Source organism: Cryptomeria japonica, chromosome 1 (genome assembly GCF_030272615.1).
Source record: "Cryptomeria japonica chromosome 1, Sugi_1.0, whole genome shotgun sequence".
In the NCBI taxonomy this organism is placed as follows: Eukaryota; Viridiplantae; Streptophyta; class Pinopsida; order Cupressales; family Cupressaceae; genus Cryptomeria; species Cryptomeria japonica.
The window spans coordinates 668,212,435-668,237,288 of NC_081405.1; the positions used below are offsets into that span (position 1 = coordinate 668,212,435).

The window sequence follows — 24,854 nt, forward strand, 5'->3', positions numbered from 1 at the left end:
ATGTAAAATTAGTGTTAACATAGAAGTAATGGATGTTTTAAAAAAAAATTATTATCTCTATTTGTTAGTAGATTATGGATTATTTTTCTAGGGTATTTTGGCGGGTATAGTGATCTTCTCAACACTATGTGTTGCCTTTTCTATTCCAACGCTAACCTTATCCTCTCCCGCAGACATATTCTTGTCAAAGGTAAAAATTCTATCCCACTAAAGCTTCCTCAGTTTTATTTTGATTGCTTAAAATATTTCTCATAACTGATTACAATGGAGGAATCGAAGAGGGCAGACGAAGTGATTGCTTGTTTTCCTAGTAATCTTTTACCTCTTTTGCCGAGCGATCTATTTTATTTCTATCGCGCTACTGACACGTCGAGTGTTTTATTCCAGTGGTTTTTGCATGAGTCCCAATTTCAAAGCAAGGTAGACTATGTTCTAGTCAACACGTTTGATGAGCTAGAACCCCTGAGACGGTAAGTGCACTGTCCTATAATGGTTTCCCTGCTTTGGCAATAGGGCTTGTATTTCTTCCCAATTTTTTGGAAGGAGGATATTTGAACGGGCGTGGAAGTTTGTTGGAGCAGGACGAGAGCTGTTTGAAATGGCTCGATGCCCAAGAGCTAGCTTTTGTGATATAAATTTCCTTCAACAACATCGATGTAAAATCAAATGAATAGATGGAAGAGTTGGTGATGAGATTAGAGAAGAGTTTGTACCCTTTTCTATGGTTGTTGCACATTGATATTGCGGGAGACATGCCTACAACTTTGCCAGAGGGTTTTAAAGAGAGGACAAAAGATCATGGAGTGATTGTGAAATGGGTGCCTCAAGTGAAATTTCTGTCTCATCCTTCCATAGGATGGTTCCTCGGCCATTGCGGGTGGAACTCCCATTTGGAGAGGATGAGCCTGGGAGTTCCCATGCTTGGATGGCCCTATTATGCTGGTCAGTTTTTGGATTGCCGCTTCTATAAGGATGTGTGGAATATTGGCATTGACTTGGAAGGCATGGACGTTGATGAAAATCTAGTGATCAAAAGGGAGGAGATTGAGAAAGGCGTGATGAGATTGATGGAGGGTGCCCAAGTGGAGGAGCTTTGAAAAAGGGGCATTGAGTTGAAGAAGGCAGCATTTAAAGTTGTTGGGCAGGAAGGTTCTTCTTTTATGAATTTGTTAACAAGTTTATTCATGACCTGATACAACTTTCCAAATTGGCTTCCATTAAAATGGTGTAGCCACCAAAGCATTCCATCCATCTCCTAATTTCTTACAATCTTCTCCATTCACAAAAATGCATTTATATAGCACCTCTCTTCTCCCCTTGGCATCTCATCATTCATCTATCAGTTCGAGCAGATGATTTATTATATGATCTGTACTGGCTATTGTATTTTTCTACAGTAGGACTATTTCATTTCTAAATAAGACAAGAATTGTCTCAATATCTTTCAATTAAGGTTCCATTTGAATGCTGCAGTGTAATCATGGAGACTATTATCATGTATTCAGAGGATCGTGTAATAACCATCGTTCATTGGCTAATATGTTTGGAAACATGTTATCAGATTCAGATTTTATGTATGTTTTCTACACTGATATTGTCTATCTAACTATATGACCTTTTGAAGGCAAAAAAGAGTTGATTGATTTTAGAGAGCTTGGATTTCATTCCAGAGAGCTTGGACTAAGTTATTTGATCTTCTATAGACAATTTACTTTTTGATTATGAACGTTCTCAAACTGAATATAGGGATGGTAATTTTTGATAAATGTGTAGAAATAATGTCACTTTAATGTCTTTAATTTCTTGCCAACTCCATAATTATCTACCTACCACTCTCCTTTTCCTCGTCTAGCTAACTCTAAATTTGTTGGTTGTAATGTAACTGGCTCCCAAACAGCCAAATCGTACATCATTTTATTGACTGCTTGGAAAATCATAGTCGTCACTTGCAAAATCAATGGTGTATAATGTTTGACTTGATGGTATGATGAAAGAATAAGGATCTGGTCAACTACTCAGAGGGGGGGGTAAATCAATAGATAGAAAACTGATATAAACTTTTGACCAAACAAAAAACAACCTCTCAAAGAAAACTAAGAATTGACTGGTTTAAACACTGAAATTCAAATGCAATAATACTGACAAGTAAACCAGTTGACTGTTATAACGGACTAACAGTAAAACATCTTTGAAACTCTCAAAAACTTTTAACTGAATCATTCAAATACTTTACTGAGAGTAGTTAAAACATATTTCAGATTGTTGTCAGTTAACTTAACATATCAAAATGGATTTAGCAATTAAGCAATTCAACCATAGTAAACATAACCACAAAAACATTCACCACTTGACACAATGATTTTGACGTGGAAACCCAAATGGGAAAAACCACGATGGGGATGAATACCCACAAGTATTTTGAACTCTACTGAAGTTCACCCTATTAGGAGCCAAGCCTATTAAAGTTTTACAATAAGTCCTATTAAGAACAGATCCTGTTACGGACCACCCGGTTAAGGGATTGACTATAATGCCCTATTAGAAGCAATACTTTGTTAGGAGTAACCTCATTAGAGGATTTGGAATCCAAGCTAATGGACCACTTGGCTAGAGGATTTCAATAACAGTAAGCTTGTTAGAGCTTACCTGGTTAGGAGATTTTACTATTATAATTGTTAGAAAACAATAGGGGTTTGCTAATCTGTTTGAATAGCACTACTCTTGCTTGTTCAGATCATTTCCATGCTCATATCCACCTTTACACATATTGCAGATACATCATCTGGTTTGGCAACCACACTCTCTTACTCTCAACTACAAATTTCCAACTCTTCAACAAAACAACTCATCGATCTTATAAACAAATTAATAGGTTAGTAACACATCACAAGCCTAATTCTCTCATAGAGATTACAAACAAATCAGTTCAAGTATGACCATTGGACTACATAACAATCACTGCACATCATTCAAGATATCCTTGACCGCTCCTTGATCACCACTTCATCAAACACTATAACTCATCACATAGTTTACATTACATGCAATGAACTTGCTCATTCCCAAGACAAATACTGTTATCTCTACGTGCCAAAAGCCTTTTGAAACTCTTCTCATACAACATGGATACATGGCATAATCATTATTGCTCATCATTAGATCATAAACCAATACAACCGATTCACCAAACTCCATTAGTTAGGGTTTATCATATCAACAGGTAGGGTTTACCGGTTGATCTCACTTCTTCTATAGTAATATCGGTTTCCTTCACAAGCTCACTTACTAGTTACAAAACAACATTATTACAACATCATTACTGGTTAATTGACATGAATGACAACATAACATTTCATTAATGCATTCTTCATGCAAATTCCAATAATCTCCCCCTTTAGCATTGATGGCAATACAAGCATCAATACCCTTGATTGATATGATTGTGAATAGGAATCCTGGCTTACATTTTACCATTTATTCTCCTTCAACTGAGTCTCCATGTCTTAATTTGGTAACTGGTTATAGAACTTCTCGTTTTCAATCATATAGATCATTTCCCCAATAGTATGGATCTTATCTCCCTTTGACAACAATGCCAAAGCGAGAGTAAAACATGCAATGTCAAGCTTCACTGTTAAGCATCATCAACCTGCAACTTGATGTTCTCCCTATGGAATAACTTCCACTCTACACCAATCCTGCTTTAAGATTCTACAAGTTACTCTAGGACTGATGTACTCTACTTCATGCTCAATTGACCTCATGTAGGGGTACAACCCCTAGCTGACCTTTGAGATACTCAAAATTAGTCTTAGGCAGAGGTTTGGTAAAGATATCTGCTAGTTTCTCCTTGGTAGAAACATGCTCTAATAGCACATCTTTACATTGCACTTTTTCTCTCAAGAAATGATACTTCAATTCAATATGCTTGGTTCGTGCATGCAAAATAGGGTTCTTTGAAATATTGATTGCACTAGTATTGTCACATAAAATCCTTATTGGATCTATAATCTTCAACTTGAATCCTTCTAGAATGTGTTTCATCCAAATAGCCTGGGTACAGTTCATATAAGCTGCAACATACTCAGCTTCAGCAGTAGACTATGATATACAACTTTTCTTCTTGCTACTCCATGAAACAAGTCTTCCACCAAGAAACAATGCTCCACCGGTTGTGCTCTTCCTATCACCAACATTACGTGCCTAGTCTGCATCTGTATAAACCTTCAAATCAAAGTTACTTGCATATGGACACCATAATCCACAATCAATAGTACCTTTCAAATATCTGAATATCCTCTTGGTTGCTATCAAATGTGTCTCTTGGATTCTTCTGAAATATGGCAACTAAACCAACTGCATGAGCTATATCCGGTCTATTGTAAACAACATAGTGTGATTTCCCTATCATTGACCTATACTCCTTTTCATCAACAAATGTGGCTTCATCCTCCTTAGACAATTTACAACCTGTAACCATTGGTGTCCCAACTAGTTTACAATCACTCATTCCAAATGTCTTTAACACCTCTTTCACATATTTAGACTGTGTGGTAAAAATACTACTCTTCATTCGCTGTATTTACAAACGTATGAAGAATTTTATCTCTCCCACTAGAGACATTTCAAATTCATTTTTCATCTCATTTGCAAAGTCATTGCTCATATCATCATTGCCTCCAAATATGATATCATCTACAAACACTTCACTAACTAGTATCTCATCTCCTTCAGATTTGAGATATATGTTGCTATCTTCACTGGTTCTCTGAAAACATATCTTCATTAGGTGTGAATGTAACCTTTCATACCATGCTCTCAATGCTTTCTTTAACCCATATAGTGCCTTGTGCAATCTACATACCATGTCTATTGCACCAGTCAAAGCATAACCATCTGGATGCTCAATGTATACTTCTTCTTCCAATATTCCATTCAAAAATGCTGAATTCACATCTTTCTGATATACTTTGAATCCCTTATATTCTGCAAATGCAAGTAAAGTCTTGACACCTTCCAGTCTAGCAACTAGTGCAAAAGTCTCACCATAGTCTTCTCCTTCTTCTTGTGCATCACCTTTGCATACCAATCTAGCTTTGTTTTAGACTACTACTCCATCTTCATTTAGTTTGTTCCTGAATACCCACTTAGTACCAATCACATTTTTATTCATAGGTCTGAGTACTAGGGTCCATGTGTTGTTCTTCTTAATTTGATCAATATCCTCCTCCATATCTTTAATCCAGTGATCATCTCCAAATGCTTCCGTAGTAGTTCTAGGCTCAATAGTGGAGATCATGCAAGAATTTTCTCTAATTCTCCTTCTAGTTAACACTCCGGCATCCTTATCTCCAATAATCTAGTCAGGATTATTATTGAGTCTCACATACCTCATAATAATATGATCAGCATCTTCTTTTGAATCTACCTGTTCTGGTTGAACTGGTACATCAACATTATCTTTACCAGTTTCAGGTTTCATCGGTTCTGGTTCCAAATTCAGAATGCAAGGTTCTTCATCCTTTTTCTCCACACTGGTTTCCCTAGAGACTTCAAGATACTCACCCACCCGAACATCAGTGCTTTCAATGATTCTCTGTGTCTGGTTGTTGTAACATTTGTAGGCCTTACTCTTGGTGGAGTAACCAAGAAATATACCTTCACCACTTTTAGCCTCAAACTTGCTAACATAGTCACCTCTCTTAATAAAACATTTACTGCCAAATATCTTAAAGTAACTGACATTAGGTGATCTATCATACAAGTATTCATAAGGAGTTTTATCCTTACCTCTTTTTACTAATATCTGGTTCATAGTGTAGACAGTTGTGCTGACAGCTTCTCTCCAGAAAGTTTTTGCTACACCTCCTTGTATCAACATCATTCTAGCAGCTTCAATAATTGACTGGTTGTTTCTCTCGACCATACCATTCTGCTGTGGTGTCCTCGGTGCAGAAATATGCCTTTTGATACCATTTTCTTCACAATATCTAGTGAATTCCTCTAAAGTAAACTCACCACCTTGATCAGTCCTCAGACACTTTATCTTCTTACCACTTTCCTTTTCAGCTAAGGCCCTGAATGCCTTCAACTTGCTAAAAGCTTTTTTTTTATCCTTCAAGAATGTGACCCACATCATTCTTGAGCAATCATTAGTGAAGATCATAAAATATCTGTCACCTTGAATACTTTTAGTCCTTAATGGTCCACAAAGGTCTGTATGAACCAAATCTAATAGATGTTCAGCTAAAAAATATTTTCGCTTAAAGTTGAGGATGTCATCTTTCCCAACTAACATTCCTTACACATAGCATTAACTGGTTTGTCCAACTGAGGAAAACCTCTCACTGTCTTAGACTTACTCACTTTAACAATGTTATCAAAATTTATATGATAAAATCTCCTATGCCAAAGACAACTATCATATACTTTAGCAATTAAACAGTTGTTGACTTTAGGATTCAGGTGAAAAAGGTTACCTTTTGTCTGCTTGCCAATTGCAATCAGTTCACCTTTTCTCCCATAGATTTTGCACATTCCATTCTTAAACTCCAATGGATATCCTCTTTCATTGAGTTGAGAAACACTCAAAAGATTGTGCTTTAATCCTTCAACCCAATAGACATCATATGTAGTGCTCTTTCCATTAAGAGAAATAGTTTCCTTACCTTTTACCATACAGGGTGAGTCATTACCAAATCTCCCAACTCCTCCATCAAATTCCTTCAAGGTAAGAAATTTGTTCCGGTCAGTAGTCATGTGGTGTGAACAACCACTATTAATGATTTAATCATCAGAATTATCCATGTGAGAAACTAATGCCTTTTGTTCAGATGTCTCCTCTTTAATGGCTACAAAAACAATGTCTCCATTAGAATCTCCCTCAGATTCCTCATTAGTGATACCACCATCAACTGCAATGAGACAATCTCTTTTACCTTTTCCCTTGTACTTCTTTAACTTCTCATGCTTGTGCTCATTGTCACCATTAGGATAGTTAGTTGCAATGTGTCCAATCTTGTTGCATGCAAAACACTTCAAAGGTAATTTACCTCTGGGCAACCGCTTGGCCAACAATGCTTCAAGCTCAACCAAATTGTTTTGATCATCAACTTCTCTACTAGATCTAGATTCATAGTTGTGATTGACATCTCTAATTTTCCTCATAGAAGGGTTAGAAACTAAAGCACTAAATGCAAATTCAGATTTTTGAATACTACCATCATAACCATTTAATTCAAAAGCAGTAAGCTTACCAATGATGGAGTAAAGGGTTACCTTAGTTTTATCAATAGAGTTTAGCTCCTGAAAGGCTGCAACTCATATAGTGTAGACCGGTAGAAGGTTTCTCAACACCTTACAAATCACTATGGAATCCTCCAATTTACCACCAACACTATTGATCTCACCAACTATCTCTTTAATCCTCTAACCATACTGTTGTATATTTTCACCTTCAGCGATCCGCATGTCATCCAATTTTCCTCTTAGACTCTCTTCTTTGGCAATCTTCACATGCTCATCACTGCTATATCTCTCTTCAAGTTTCTTCAATACATCATATACAGTCTCCAGACCATGGACATCTACATACTCTGCATCAAACAAAGAATTGATAATGGTCTCCAATGATTGATTATTTTTTATTGTTGTTTCTTCTGATCATCAGTCATAATCCCACTAGGTGCAACATATTGAGTACCAACATGTTCCCAGTATTGACTTCCTAGACTCTTGATATAGATTTTCATTCTATCAGTCCATATTTTGTAGTTCTCTCTATTATACTTCAGACCTTCTTTCTTCATCATGTTCTTCAAGATCTTTACCTCGAGTTGTTAGGCTTAGACCTTAGAGGACCTGAAATGCTCTGATACCAATTGATGGTATGATAAAAGAATAAGGATCTTGTCAACTACTCAGATGGAGAGGGGGGGTGGTGAATCAATAGATAGAAAACTGATATAAACTTTTCACCAAACAAAAATTGACCCCTCAAAGAAAACTCAGAACTGACTGGTTTAAACACTGAACTTCAAATGCAATAATACTAACAAGTAAACCAGTTGATTGTTATAACAGACTAATAGTAAAACATCTTTAAAACTCTCAAAACCTTTTAACTGAATCATTCAAATACTTTATTGACAGTAGTTAAAACATATTTCAGATTGTTGCCGGTTAACATAACATATCAAACTGGATTTAGTAGTTAAGCCATTCAACCATAGTAAACATAACTATGAAACATTCACCACTTGACACAATAATTTTGACATAGAAACCCAAATGGGAAAAATGACGGTGGAGATGAATACCCACAAGTATTTTGAACTCTTCTGAAGTTTGCCCTGTTAGGAGCCAAGCCTGTTAAAGCTTTAGAATAAGTCCTATTAAGAAAATATCCTGTTAGTGACCACCTGGTTAAAGGATTGACTATAATGCACTATTAGAAGCAATACTCTATTAGGAGTAACCTCGGTAGAGGATTTGGAATCCAAGCAAATGGACCACCTAATTAGAGGATTTGAATAACACTAAGCTTGTTAGAGCTTACCCAGTTAGGGGATTATACTGTTGTAATTGTTAGAAAACAATAAGGGTTTGATGATCTATTTGAATAGCACTACACTTGCTTGTTCAGATCCTTTATATGCTCCTATCTGCCTTTACACATATTGCAGATACATCATTTGGTTTGGCAACCACACTCTCTTACTCTCAACTATGAATTGCCAACTCTTCAACAAAACAACTCATCGACCTTATAAACAAATATATAAGATGGTAACGCATCACAAGCCTAATTCTCTCATAGAGATTACAAACAAATCAGTTAACGTATGACTGTTGGATTACATAACAATCACTGCATCATTCAAGATATCCTTGACCACTCCTTTATCACCACTTCATCGAACACTGTAACTCATCACGCGGTTTACATTACATACAATGAACTTGCTCATTCCCAAGACAAAAACTATTATCTCTACATGCCAAAATCCTTTTAAAACTCTTCTCATACAACATGCATATATGGCATAATCATTACCGCTCATCACTAGATCATAAACCAATACAATCGATTCACCAAACTCCATTGGTAGGGTTTATCGTATCAATAGGTAGGGTTTATCAGTTGATCTCACTTCTTCTCTAGTAATATCAGTTTCCTTCACAACCTCACTTACCGGTTACAAAATAACATTATTACAACATCATTACCGGTTAATTGACATCAATGACAAAATAAAATTTCATTAATGCAATCTTCATGCAAATGACAACATGACTAACTTTCATGTTATGCATTTTCCATGCAAACGTATAGTTTTTTTGGAGTCAAAATAATTGTGTCTGTCCACATTGAGTTATTTTTATAAATATAATTAAAATCTTAGTAATATTATAGGATATGGAAAAGGGATGATTTAGGGTAACTTTAAAAAAATAATTATATAAAAGTTTAATGGGATTATCAAATTTAATTATTAGGGTTAGCAATGCCATCAATCTGATTAAAGTTGTTTGACATTGTATAAAATTAAGATCTAGTTTTAAAGATTTAGATTCATTTTTATAGGAACCTATTTTTTGTTATTTTTAAATAGGAGTACACATAATTCAATTTATTTTTGTAAATATATCTACATTAAGTGTAATAATGAAATTAAGGTTAAAAAAAGCTTATACAAAAGTAAGATAAGTAAACATCTCAGGTCTTAAACAATTTAAGAATATGAGTTGTGTCATGAAAGTTTGGACTTCTAATTCAAGGTCTATTTGGGTATTCCATCTGTCTTGACATCACCTATAACCATTTCTCAAGGCCAAAAGTAACTACCCTTAATCTTGGTATCTTTATTTTGATAATTCTATTTATATTCTAAATGTTGTGAACTTCATGTATAGGTAACATAGTATCACTCACTATTTCTATTTTATACATTGTTAGTACTTGCATCCCTTACACATAATCAAATTTTGGTCTTCATAGTAATTACCATTAGTGAATCTCCTTTATAATAAAACTAATTTACAATGACAAACTTTCTTTGTGGACCATTCCTCATAAATTCTATTGGATCTAAAAATGTTTTCTACATTTTTCTTATTTAGAGGATAATCATTATATAGATATCAATTTTAGGGCCAACAATTTGTTTATGAATCTCACATGATTATTACTACACTTTTGATTGGGTTATTTTTTAATTATTTTCTCATTTTTATGATTTTAACTAATTACCTCCATTTAATTTCAATTATCAAGCATTTATTTATTTTTACATTTCTCTTCCTCTAAAATTCTTACAGGATATTTTCTTATCTATGCATTGGAATTTCTATATGATGTTTGTGAAGAGCCCTAGAATAATATCCTTTCTTCAAAAAATATTAATTTTAACATAGGTTGAGCATTACTTTAGGATATAAGAACAAAAAACATAATTGTCCATGCCAAGGCTAGCGCTGGGTCTAGGTTTCTTTATTAGTTTATTATTCATTCTATTGTTTTTGCTTTTATTTTTAAATATAAAAAATAAAAAAAGAATTATTTTAATAATTTAATATTAAAAAATTAGAATTTATTAGAAGTATGATTTTTAAAAATTTCACTTAATTTGTTTAAATTTATTATGTTTGTGTTCATTTTTATACTAAATTTTTTATTTATTTCACATTTATCTTTTAATCATATAGTATATAATAATAAATATATTGAAATCATCAATAGATAATATTATTGAAATTTACATATATATTATTTTTAATTGTCTAACTTCATTTTTGGTTGATCTGTATTCAATTGTTTTCTTTGTGCTCTTGTAAGAAAATTGAGATTGTCTAAGAAAATTATTTAATTTATTTTCATAATAGTAGATTTGTGACAAAATTTAAAATTAAAAAATCTTCATTTTAATATTATAAATTTTAGATATAATACTATAAATATCTAATATATTAATTTATAATGTGCATTCGATATTAAATTATATATATAAGTTACGAACATAATATTACAATCACAAATGAAAAAGTAATAGCAACTTGTTAAAATTAAGCATGTTCACATGTGGGACCTAGAACTTTGGTGGGAACCCGTAATTGTTTGACCATATGAAAGAAAAAAGAAAGAGATGTCATCTCATGAAGTACGATTTACGATGTACATTGCTACATATTGAAAATGGAAAAACCAAACAATGAAGATTATATGTTTATTGCAAGTCATCAAGTTAAATTAGTTGTTCTAGATCAAAGCCAAGAAAATTAGATTAAAATTAACTAATATATTTTCACATCTATATTTGATTTTTTAGCCTAACATTAAAAATTATACTTGAGTTTTTTTCACTCAAGTAATGCATCCTTAGCATAACTAAGATAATTTAATTTTAACTAAGAAAAACACGTGTACATAACTAAATGGAAAACACATTACACCTCTTCAAAAGAACAAGTTGGATCTACTTTAATCATTATTGCTTGCTTATGATTTTCTTTGACATCATTAGTTTCTAATAAGTGCAAATCTTGCATAACTGGAATACATAGAATTAACACTAAAAGTGGGAAGGTCTTCAATGGTTGAATAGGCATGCCAATGTGACCATAATCCACTAGTACTCTATGTAGAACATAAAATCTATGAAAGACATGAGAAGGTAATGTCATGAAGCACACCATACAAAGTAGAGTAGGTTTCATAAGATATCATGTTTGACAATTGGAACCATACACATCCAATATATAGTAGAACATATCCTAAATATAATTTTCACCCTTTGAGTTTGATATCGTATAGGTTCACACTATTCACACATGCAACATGACTATACACATTCAATACATTTTGAAGCATAATAGTGGCTCTCAAATGTCGGATAAACATGATTTAAATTATACCATCTTAAGAAGAGAAATCTTAAATATATTATTCCTTCCAAAGGTTGGTTTTACAAAAAATGCTTTGTTCAATGAGGAAACATAATTTAAATTGGATTTATATGTTTGACCAAAGTAATTTATTTGTTCTTCTAAGAATGAATTTTGTACAAAACATACTTTGCCCTAACACTACACTCCTTTGCATCCAAACTTATGATGTACAATAATGAATATAAATAAAAGTATAATACAATAATGCATAAAGTAAAACACCAATGACAAAATTGTAGAGTAAAAATATAGTCAATTTCCATTGGGATTCGCTTCTTCCATTGAAATTATTGCCTGCTACGGAATTTCATTCGTGAGAACATAAACAATTTGAGAATGTTCCATTTCTTGTGAATAGGGGTGTGAAATGCTTAAGGAAAAATAAAATCTTTATCAAGTACAGTAGGTTTTAGTGTCCAAGACTTTATCCTTTTCTTATAGTTTTTTATATAAATTTTAATATTTATTCAATACAATATTACTTCCATTTTAAAGAATGAGTAATATTGAAAATAATAATTATTATCATATTTTGACTTTGAATTCAACATGATAGTTTGTAGGAAAAAAGGATCAATCATGTAATTAAGTTTATTCTTTTGTATTATTAGTGATGAATAATTGTTAATAAATAAATTTGTACGATTAATTTTTATTTAATTTATTATATCTATGCTTTTTAGGATCTATATTTGATAGGAATTTCTAATCATACAAGAAAAATCAAACTATCTTAATCATCTACAAAGTGCATTTAGTTGTCATTTGTTAGTGTTTAGCTTGATTGTACTATTCATGTTCTATGAGACATTCTCACTAATCAAGATTAAAACACAATTGCACCTTCCTATAACAAATAGTTTGATGCAAACTATTGTCAACTAAATACATTTCTCCTCCATCATAAATATATAATCCTCTCTATTCTTTCATTTCTACCTCCCCCCCCCCCTCTCTCTCTCTCTCTCTCTCTCTCTCTCTCTCTCTCTCTCTCTCTCTCTCTCTCTCTCTCTCTCTCTCTCTCTCTCTCTCTCTCTCTCTCTCTCTCTCTCTCTCTCTCTCTCTCTCTCTGATTATTTCCCCCTTTATCTATCCCTCTTTATATGTCTATATCTCCCTCTCCCTCTCTCCTTATTGCAAACATTGCATGATCTTGTTGCCAATGAAGCTTGATTATCGTCCCATTTCAAAGGTTTTGTTTTAGTTATGTTTGGATCCTAGTTCCAAACCTTTGATGTATAGACAACATCATTTGCTAAATTATGTACTAGTTGACCTCATGTGCCACATAATTACATGCAAAAATAGTCCCCTTTTTTTCAAAATTTGATCTTCCAAACCTTTTCGACATACCGATTGCAAACTAAGGTGCAATTGCTAGTAATTATTCTATTTATATATTTACAAATAATGGATTTCAAATTTGTTTCAATGCATTTGAATGACATGATTTTAAAAGAGGAGCTACTAAAAGCAAGAAAGTGGACACTTGATGATCAAGAAAAGGAAACAAACATGATTTATCATCTTTATAAAAAAAAATGTTTCATTCCTTTAAATTTAATATATACTGAAATGGTAGTACAACTTGAGTTGACCTAGTGGTAAAGAACTTGTTCTCTTGAAAGAGAGGTCACAATTTCAAATCCAACAAGGGGGTAGGGTATGTATACCTTATCGGCTTCAGCCCATTACCGATTATATATATATATATATATATATATATATATATATATATATATATATATATATATATATATATATATATATATATATATATATACTGAAATGGTTACAAATAATAGATTTTCTAATGTGTTTTAATGCATTTGAATGATACAATTTTTAGAAAAGCATTTAAAAAAGAGACTAGTGTAACTTTGATTCATGTTGAGAACAATGATGAAGTTTACCAAAATTATGTACAAAATTATATTATATAATAATACATATTTATAGATCTATACTTTTATACAATTCCTTATGCAATGTTAAAATTAATTTATATTTTCCCATCAATCACCTATCAGCATATTCATTGCACCTCCTGTGCTAGTAAATAATCACTTCCTATACACCACCAAATGGCCTTCTCACCTAACTATATCATATGATCCACATTTCTCCACTCCCTTTTGACATGAACTGGTCATGAAGCCACTTGATGGTCTTACCCAGGGATATTTGTTTTTGACAACATATTTATGTACCGACACTTTTTCCTTTCTGTCATAATTGCTCAGGTCGACTAATAAGGTTGCATCTATTCTGGCTCCAAAACAGACCTTTCGTACAACATTTTAGCAATAGGTTAGTCAATCGTAACCCTTAATTGCAAAATCAATGGTGTAAAACGTGCGACTAACACGCATGTTAGTTAATCCACACTGTTGTTTTGGAGCCAAAATAGACACCTTCGACTAATAAAACATCTATTGCTTGTTTTGGGATGACATCATTGCATGTTTGATTTGCCTTTATTCTTAGATTTACGCGTACTATTGCCTTACCTTTACTCTTGAACAGTGAGCCTTTTTCTGGACCAAAAATATACACCACCACCATCCCTAGGCTCATCACATCCGCCCATACCCTGTCCCATCGGCTAGCAACTGCTGCCACTTAACTTGCTCGGGCCTTATCACAAATTCAATTAATTTATTTTAATATTTTTGTAAGGCTTTTTATTATATTTTATTGTTTTAAAGCTATAATTAATAAATTAATAATGAAATATATATTTAAATTTTTTTAATGATAATTTATATGTTTAAATTTTTTAATTTTAATTTAATTTAATAGAGATTATATATATAAGTTAATAATAGTATAATTTTTATAAATATATTTACTTTAAATTATATATTTAATATTACATGTTTATTTTTTGTTAAATTTAATTTTATTTATTTTAATGGTTATTTTATTATAACATAAATATCAAGTGATTTTACCATCAAAAAATAAATACTAAGTGATTTTAACATAGAATTTTTTTTAACATACATAAATTTAACATAAAAAAAATTATAGGTTAAAATTACTTATATTAAATTTAACTTAACTAAGATATATATATTAAGCTATGTTAAGTTATATGTTGTGTATGTAAAAAAACAATCTTTTTTAAAATCACTTAATTATTTTCCAAGTTAAATTTAATATAAATAATTTTAATTTCCTATGTTAAATTTATGTATCTTAAAAAAAATCTATGTGTTTTATTAAAAAGTAGTGAGAACTGGGGCACTGACCCTTTACATAGAAAAACTATCAACGAAACCATGGTGCAACAACAACACTATAACAGGATTAACATCAAACTAAAACTAGTCTTTCAAAATAAAAAATAACAAAAAATAGGGAAAACACAACAACTATAGGGTCGCTTTGCGCACCAAAATGCGGTCTATGACACTGTTCCAATCAGTGAACATGAACTTATATAGATCCTTGGCCTCCTGTTTCTCTTCCTCTGAATCTGCAGTTCGTTCCCTCAGCAGAGAGAGGGTGAGCACCGAGCTATGTAAAAATTGCAGTTAAAACTTATTAAGACCAACAATCTGGGCATCCCTGGCTTCAACCATGCTCTAGAGCCTCTTGACCTCATCGATGATGACCTTTAGTTTTAGCACAAGACCCAGATTCTCAATCTTCTTCATGATGTCCATCACGTCGGTACCCAACTTTTTCATTTGCTCCAGGGTAGGGGCCTCCTAGGGGGTATTTGTTGTCTTCTCATCCACAATCACATCCACCACCTTGGCCACATTGTTAGCAGGGGTATTGTCAGTTCTAGTGTCAAGTCCCATAAGAGGAATAGAGTCCATCACCTCTTCTGCCATCTTCAAATTGTCATCCTAGTCTAAATTAACAGAATCCAGGGCTTTAGTATCAGTATTGTCCTCACTGGTGCTTCCCACAGTGCCCATATCCATAGGGACCCTATCCCTATCATCAACAAAATCCAGGGTTTGAGTATCAGTATTACCCTCGCCAGTGGCTCCTGCAGAGCCCATATCCATAGGATCCCTTCCCTTGTCAGCTTTGGAAACATCCTTACCAAGGGGGCCCATAGTTTTTTTAGGGTCCCTCCCATCCTTTTCCTCCATGTGGTCCTCCTCAGAGTCAATCATCTCAATCACAAGGTTCTTCTTTTTAACCGAGTTTTTGGAGGCAAATCTACCAAACCTCCTTCTTCCCTCAAATTCAGGGGAGGTGTTATCATTATTAACATCCTCGGAAGATGAATTGTCCTCAAAGACAATTCATTTACATTTGACAGGGGTTTTACCTTTACCCTTGGAAAGGGAGAGGGACATGCTGGGAGAGGCAGATGGCATCAAGCTAGGAGATACCTCAGAGATTGAAACCGTGGAGGCAAAAGTAGGTAGAGATATTGGGAAATTAGTTGTAGCAAAGGCCTTATGCAAAAGTTGGAAAAATCTAGGAAAAGCCATAGAAAGGGCAGCAAGCTACTGAGGGGTTGGCATAGGGGGTTGAGTGAGTGTGAGGTTCCGAGGGGGGGGCGGAAGGGCCTGGTGATATTTATAAAGCCTGTAAATAAGACCCTAGTGGAGGAGGTATGGCAGCATGTCCTCGTGCTTGGGGTCCAAGGTATCCTTGACAAAGATTTCAATGGAATGCAACAAGTAAAAAGGAAGATAGAGAAAATTGTTATTATGAAAATGATTCATAAGGAGTAAATGATAATAATAAAATACTTTGTGTCTTCCCTCGAGCATGAAATATTTCATTATCATCAAGCAGATCATATTCCAAGGATCTTTTATCTCTTCATTGGAAAACCCACCGTGGAGTTTAACAAGCTCCTCATGGTTGCAGAAGAAACATTTCAGGCCTTCACTGTTGGCCACATGGCTGGTGTGCTTCCAACGCCACCTATCGAGGGCAGTCTCGTGGCTTGGGCGATGGTTTCTTCAGAGACTTCGAATGAAATGTCACCCACCAAAACACATCATCCAGACCAGAAGGAGGTAAATTCAAGAGAGAGCTACTCATCATGGCCCTGAAGACATTCCAAGAAATCAACAACCCCTCCTTCCATGCAGAAATTCCAGACTAGGGGGTCATTCTTGAAGTCATCTAGTTTATGTGGCTCATATCCGACCTTTTCATCCCCCATATGATCCTCCAAGAGAGCTTCTTTAGTCATGAAGATGATTTCATAGAGAAGATTGCAAAGCCAAGAGAAAACAATGGGAAGTGTGCAAGACAAGGGTCATTAAGTGAGACATGAAGTTAGGCGCATGGGAAATATTGAATACACTTTTTGAAATGATTTCCTGGTTGTGTGGCATGAGAAGCCAGTAGGTATCGATGGCAACCATCATGTTAACTTCCATATTGTATCTCATTATTAGGTGATAAACCTAAAAGGTCTGCCAACAAAGTAGCACGTCCATTGAAGCCAGGCTGGCCAAATGAATCACCACCTAACTGGCAGTAACCATAAGAATATTCTCATTATTTTAATTATGAAACTAACCCCTCTGAACAACCCCAAGGGAAGAGAGGAGAGTAAGGAAAAAACTAAGCAGCAACTCAATCATTGATAGATATTTTAGATTTCTCTCCCCAAAGAAGGTAGTTGACGTGGTCTGGGATTATCAGTGCTAAAGTTCTATGTTAAAATTCTATGTTAAAATCATTTAGTTATATATTATCAATGTTAAAATCACTTAATTATTTATTGATTTAACATATGTAATTTTATCATACAAATTTTTATTTCTTATGTTAAATTTATGTATGTTAAAAAAATTTCTAGTTAAAATCAATTATATGTTAAATTTATTATAAGTAATTTTAATGTAGAAATTTTAATTTTTGCCTCTATAGCAAAGTAAAAATTTGTATGATAAAATTAATCAATTAAATTTAACATATAATCGATTTTAACATTGATAATACAAAAAAATAATTAAATATATCTTAAAATTACTCTATATATTCGTGTAACTTTATACATATTATTTATTATTAAATTTGTTTAAATATATAATTCATTATTTATTTATTATATTATTAATTATAAATTTTAAAAAGTACAAAAAATATAATTAAAAATCTTTAAAAAATATTAAATTAAATTAATAAAAATTTATTATAAGGCTCTAGCAAGTTACAGCCAATGGGACAGGGTACAGTTGGATGTGACAAGCCCGGGGATGGGCGCGGTGCAAATTTTTGCTCCCATAGCCAAATTGAAAATGGGACAACCTCCATCACCATCTTACAACCAATTATTTCAGGTTTTCATATCATACCATTTGCGTGTGCTTCTGGCTTACCTTCACGAGTGCTTGTCTGGTTGTCATATCGGGCCATTTTGCAACCTGCAATCAAAACTAATCATAGAAACACTCAATTGAGTTAAAAGAGATTTGATAATTGAAATTAAGAAACTAAGATAATTGAAATTGGAGAAGTAAAATTTTTTAACTAATTAAAAGTTTAGTATTGGATTTTGAATTCGAAAGATGAGGATTGAGAGTGGGGAAGTTAAGTGTATGTGATACAATCATGATGACAGTTGTATTTAAGCTACTATTCTAATGAAAGTTGTATGATTGTTTCTTAAGAAAATTATGCTCTTTGCAACCTATAACGTTCAGTAGCCTATTCATATATGAGGTAAAGGAAACGATGGTGCTGCTAAGTAGTATCATGGGGCTTAGTATTTAAGGATTGAAATCATAGTTCTAATCAAGACTATCTAAAAGATGAATAAGTTATCGCGAGCAATAGTACATTGGGTTTGAATGAAAAAATGTGGCATATCAAAATGCATGATTAGGTATTAGTCAATGAGTGTGCCAACATAGTCAAATTGTGCACTACAATCATGCATTCAAGACATTGAACAAAAGTTACAAAAAGCCAAAGGGAAAGAGTGCTATTGTCTACAATTTCCTCTTAGAGTACACTCTATGCCCATTTTAAAAAGGTTGTGATAGAAATGATATTGATATTTAGATCTAGATAATTCAATCATGTACATAAAATGTGTATAACACCTATGAGACTACATAGAAGATAAAAATCGAATCAATATATAATATGCCCTCTTGAATTGTGCGAACTACAATGGAGTGCACTTAAATTAAGGAGAGAGCAAAATGTGGCCAAATTTATGCTCAAATAAGGTGAAAAATTGAATTTAAGAAATTGAGTATGGATATTAATGATGGCATATAAATTAACAGCAAGTAAAGAATCCACAAGTAAGAAGTGCTTACCTATTTAGTTGACCAATTTATTCGAAGGAGTTGTGAGAAGATGCATCATCCCATTTTCTCTCAAGAAAATAAGAGACGAGAATGTAAAACATAATAAAAGGCATCAACACCTTTCTCCATTAATGGCCAGATTGAGTGCAAGTATAGAACTTGCAAAATCATGTGACATGTGAGAATGATAAATGATTTTTTAATTTGTGAAGCCAAGTTAAATATATGTCTTAAAGTAATCTATTATTAGATTATTATAACTAATATTTAACTTGGTTTGGTTGTTATGTAAGAGTTTGAGTCCTCACCCACTTTATCTATTTAGAGCATAGATATGTTGATGGTACTTTTACACAAAATTGTCAATTATAATTTTTTTTAATATTTTGTATTAGCTATTATAAATATAGTAGTTTTTTTTAAATCCAAATCCTTCCAAACATTTATTCACTAATTTTCATGTCTTGAATTATGATAGATAATAATTAGTAGTTTTTATGGATGCAATTGTGTAATTTTATTTAACATCAATATTTCATATTACACTTTGTGATTCATCATTAGAACTAAGATTATAAATGTAATGGAATGCAAACTACTCATACTAAATACTAAGAGAGAACAAGAAAGAAGAAAATAAAAAATGAAAACATCGAAAAAAATAAGATTGGGCAAGACTACAATGTAGTTGAAAAGGATGACTAAAAAACAAAGAGCAAGGGAAGTTGATTAAACTATTTCATTACTATTGAATATTTTTTATTGGTTAATATAATTAGCCACTATTTCATTACTACTGTAAACACCTAAATTTCATATATTCTTAAATATCTAAGTATTTGAGCATTTTTTTCATAATTGATTGAATAAATAAATAATTAATTATCTTATTTCCATCAACATATTAATTAAATATTATTTTTATCAAAATTAATATATTCACTATTTAATTATTTATCATCATTTAAGTTCCACCTCAAGTAAAGATTTATTTACCTGAGGCTTATATTCCCTTTCCAAAAAAATCAAATCAAAATTCCAACTTATTTATTTATCCACTTTGAATTAATGAATTAAGGTTTATTAATTCCCCATTCATACAATTAGAAAGATGGGGATGAGTGGCCTGCACGCAGTGATTGTACCTTTCCCTGCGCAAGGCAGCATCAATCCTCTCATTAATTTGGCCCAGTTGCTCTCTTCAAGAGGGGTTTTCATCACTTTCGTAAACACGGAATGGAGTCACAAGTGCATTTCCAAAGCAGCTCATAATGATGAAGAAGCCGCGTTTAAGTTTCTCACCATTCCAGATGGGTTGCCGCCAGATCATGGTCGCCTCGCCAATCTGGGCGAGTACGTAATCGCAATGGAAAATCTTGGCCCTGTCTTGGAGCATCATTTGCTGAGCAGCTTAGCAGACGGAAAAACTCCTCCCATCACCTGCATAATAACAGAAAATTTCATGTCCTGCACTCAACAAGTGGCCAAAAAACTGGGAGTGCCCCGAGTGATCTTCTGGACATTGTGCGCTGCCTCTTCAATTGCTCAGTGCAACGCCAACCTTCTCCTCTCCCGCGGACATATTCCTGTCAAAGGTACAAATTCTATACCACTGAGGCTTCCTCAATTTTATTTTGATTGCTCAAAATATTTGTCATAACTGATTGCAGTGGAGGAATCGAAGAGGGCGGACAAAGTGATCACTTGTTTGCCCGGTAATCTTCCGCCTCTGTTGCCCAGCGATCTGTTTTCTTTCTATCGCGCCACCGACATATCCGGCGTTTTATTCCAGTGGGCCCTGCGTGAGTCCCAATTCCAAAGCAAGGCAGACTATGTGCTGGTCAACACGTTCGATGAGTTGGAACCCCCTGAGACGGTAAGCGCACTGTCCTGTAATGGCTGCCCTGCTTTGGCAGTAGGGCCTGTATTTCTTCCCAATTTGCTGGAAGGAAAAGATTTGAACGGGCGTGGGAGTTTGCTGGAGCAGGACGAGAGCTGTCTGAAATGGCTCGACGCCCAAGAGCCGGCTTCTGTGATATACGTTTCCTTCGGCAGCATCGCTGTCAAATCAAACGAACAGCTAGAGGAGCTCGCGATGGGATTGGACAAGAGTGAGCACCCTTTCCTGTGGGTTTTGCGCATGGATATTGCGGGAGGCGTGCCTGCAACTCTGCCGGAGGGTTTTGAACAGAGGACAAAGGATCGGGGACTGATTGTTAAATGGGCGCCTCAGGTGAAAGTTCTGTCTCATACTTCCGTAGGAGGGTTCCTCAGCCATTGCGGGTGGAACTCGTGTTTGGAGAGCATGAGCATGGGTATTCCCATTCTTGGATGGCCCTATTTCTGTGATCAGTTTCTGGACTGCCGCTTCTGCAAGGATGTGTGGAAGATTGGCATTGACTTGGAAGGCGTGGACGTTAATGAAAATCCGGTGATCAAAAGGGAGGAGATAGAGAAAGGCGTGAGGAGACTGATGGAGGGTAAGGAAGCGCAGGAGCTGAGAAAAAGGGGCATGGAGTTGAAGGAGGCGGCATTTAAAGCTGTTGGGCAGGGAGGTTCTTCTTTTATGAATTTGAACAGGTTTATTCATGACATGACACAACTTTCCAAATCGGCTTCTGTTAAAACGGCGTAGTCGCCAAAGTATTCCGTCCCTCATCGATCACTATTATTACCCTTTTCCAATTCCATACAATCTTCTCCGTTAATGAAAAATAGGTTTATAAGGCACCCGCCTTCCGCCCTTGTCATTCCAACATTCGTCTATCAATTCACCCAGACGATTTATTAAATGATCTGTACTGGCTATTGTATTTTGCTATATCATTTCTAAATAAACCAGAATTATCTCGACATCTTTCAATCGTGGTTCCATTTTAATGCTGTTGTGTGTCTAGGGAGATAATTGTAATAACTGCCGTTTATTGGCTATTAGTTTTGTAAACATGTTATCAGATTCAGATTTCTTATATGCTTTCTATACTGATATTGTTTAGCTAACTGTATGACCTTTTGTCTGCTGTATATTTTGTCGGCGAAAATAAGCTGATTGATTTCAGAGAGCTTGGAGTTCATTCCAGGGAGCTTAGACTGAGTTACCTATTTGAGCTTCTACAGACAATTTACTTTTTGATTATGAACGTTTCTCAAAATGAATGTAGGGATGGTACTTTGTGATAAATGTGTAGCTATCACGCCACTTTCATGTCTTTAATTTCTTGCCAATTCCATGATTATCTACCTACCACTCTCTTTTTACTCGTCTGGCTTTACCCTAAATTTGTTGGTCAGTTATTTTTACAAATATAATTAAAATCTTAGCAATATTATAGTATAGGGAAGATGTATGATTTTAGAGTAGCTTTAAAAAAACAAGAAAGACAATGCCTCATGTTCCTGTCAATATAGTTAGAGAGGAAGGTGGAGATATGCAAATAGAGGTAGAGATGGAGTTGGAGATGGAGATGGAGATGAAAATGAAGATGAAAACAGATAGAGAGAGATGGGGTGAAAGAGGAAGATAGAGGTAGAGATGAATGAGTGCTTGTCATGAATAGCATATTACCAAAGTTACAATTTTATTTCAAACTTTTTATTGTACAAAATATAAAACAAGTTTTTTTTCATTGCACGATAATACAATGCATCAAAATTATAGTTTACACATTGGATTCAATAAAAATTTCTAATATTAAGAATAAAATTCTTAAGTTTCTAAAGGAAATGTTGATTTTAAAAACCAATTTATCTAGCATGAGTTATATTTATGCTAAAAATATAGGTATATATATTTTTTCTCTCTCCATATATAAACTACTTATCAAATCTGATTATTACTTTTCATCACAATAAATGTTCATGAATAGGATTGAAAGAAAACTTCTAAATTAAGATTAAAAAGTCTTAAATTGACCAAAGAAAAAAATTGATTTTAAGAAGGATTAATAAAACATGATTTTAATTATTTATGAAAAAAAATTAGTTAAATAAATTGTTAATTTTCAACAAAAATAAAATAACCCATTAAATGCTTATGAATAGGATTGAAAGAAAAATTCTAAATTAAGACTATATAGTATTAAATTAACCAAAGAAATAATTAATTTTAAGAAAGTATGATAAATACATGATTATATTATTTATATAAAAAATTTGATTATATAAATTTATTATCGTTCAATAAAAATAAAATAGATATGTAATTAAATAAAAAAAGTACACACAATTATTATATGATGTACAATGATATTTAATTAAAAATTAAGTCCAAGGAGTTGAGCTTAGTTGGTTAAAGCATTGAGTTATCAATGTGGAGACCCAAGTTAAACTCCAATGAGGGACACTTTTGTGTAGAATTCTAAGTTGTGACTCTTGGTCTTCCATTGTTGTTTAAAGTGGATTTCTAAGTTGTGACCCTTGGTCTTCCAATTGTCGTTTCTAGTTCGGTGCTCGAAAGGAGCTAGTATTTGGCAAAAAATGAGATTTGTGATTCTATGATACTTAATACAAAAAAAATTAAAAATTAAAATTTAAACTTAATATATTATATTATTTTTTAATAAAATTTTTAATTATAACATCCCAATATTAATTAATTAAAAATGCTATATATGATTTGAAATCTCAAAGAAATCTAATACTCTTATTTCCATTATAATTAGATTAAGACCTTTTCATACACATGTGAATCAGTGTTAGATCTTTTCTCCAATACAAATAAACTTCATTTAAATAAATTAAGAATTACTCAACATTTAAATCACTAATACTGAATATTTGTGCATTTATATTTTAATATGGTAACCAAGTCAAAAATTTAAGATGCTTTATTACATCGAAGGTGTTCCTTATATGAAGTTGTGGAAGCTAACTTGTTAAATCGATGGTTGTGCTCTGTTGAAAAGGGGTGCAAGACGATTAAATTGTTTAGGACCATCGATTTGCTCCTCTCCATCAAACGCTCTAATACTACCTATCAGTCGATCTTATCTCTGCTATCACTTTTCGGCAAGAATCTCATAGCTTCTCGGTGGGCATCTCGTAGCTTCTTTTCGATTTGGAATGACTCCCCATTTACAATGGAAGGCAGGCTCTATTATGACAATACAGTTCATATCAAATAAATTGCACAAGAAGGATGGTTCTCCTTTTGACTCCCATGATTGGGACCCACTCTGCACTGTGCACCCACTATCGTATTTAAACTGCACATTATAATGGTTAACTCAAAATTATATTAAATTTATAATGAGAAACAAGCATTTGATATAGACGTACATCAAAGGCCACCAAATTATAATTCTATATAGTCTACTTTTCTGTTAAATCTTAAATGAAAGGTAGTTAAACTTTAATTTAATTTACAAAATACTTTCATTATGCTTTTGATTTTTTTCCCTTGAATCAGTAAGCTAGAATTTTATTAAAAATAAAAATCTCGCTAATAGGGCAAGGCACATTATTTAGTAACAATTGTTCCAATACATAGATAAGTCAAACATTTAGTCATAGTCTATAGTTTTTTTTATGAATATTGTTTACATTATTATTTTAAAAATATATTTATTAATAGATCTTGAGTGAGTTGAATGGAGTATATTTTTATTTTTTAAAAATTATTTGTATTTTTATTTCATATTGGTATTCTATATGATT

At 33.2% G+C, this 24,854-nt stretch overlaps 2 protein-coding genes across 2 annotated transcripts; both read left to right on the plus strand.

Moving 5' to 3' along the window:
• Nucleotides 1–674: 674 nt before the first annotated feature.
• Nucleotides 675–1,097, plus strand: LOC131071990 (UDP-glycosyltransferase 85A1-like). Its single transcript, XM_058007989.1, has one exon. The coding sequence runs from the start codon at nt 675–677 to the stop codon at nt 1,095–1,097; it is 423 nt and encodes a 140-aa protein (XP_057863972.1).
• A 19,213-nt stretch (nt 1,098–20,310) lies between these two features.
• On the plus strand, nt 20,311–21,834 carry LOC131071947 (linamarin synthase 2). The gene is made up of 2 exons (XM_058007920.2): nt 20,311–20,794; nt 20,870–21,834. The coding sequence occupies exons 1-2, from the start codon at nt 20,311–20,313 to the stop codon at nt 21,832–21,834; spliced, it is 1,449 nt and encodes a 482-aa protein (XP_057863903.1).
• The last annotated feature ends 3,020 nt before the right edge of the window (nt 21,835–24,854 follow it).

What these genes read in the sequence shown, in the direction of transcription:
- LOC131071990 (XM_058007989.1), top strand. Translation starts at nt 675, where the DNA reads ATGGAAGAGTTGGTGATGAGATTAGAGAAGAGTTTGTACCCTTTTCTA.
- LOC131071947 (XM_058007920.2), top strand. Translation starts at nt 20,311, where the DNA reads ATGGGGATGAGTGGCCTGCACGCAGTGATTGTACCTTTCCCTGCGCAA. An exon ending in CGGACATATTCCTGTCAAAG is followed by an intron (nt 20,795 to 20,869) that starts GTACAAATTCTA and finishes AACTGATTGCAG; the next exon opens with TGGAGGAATCGAAGAGGGCG.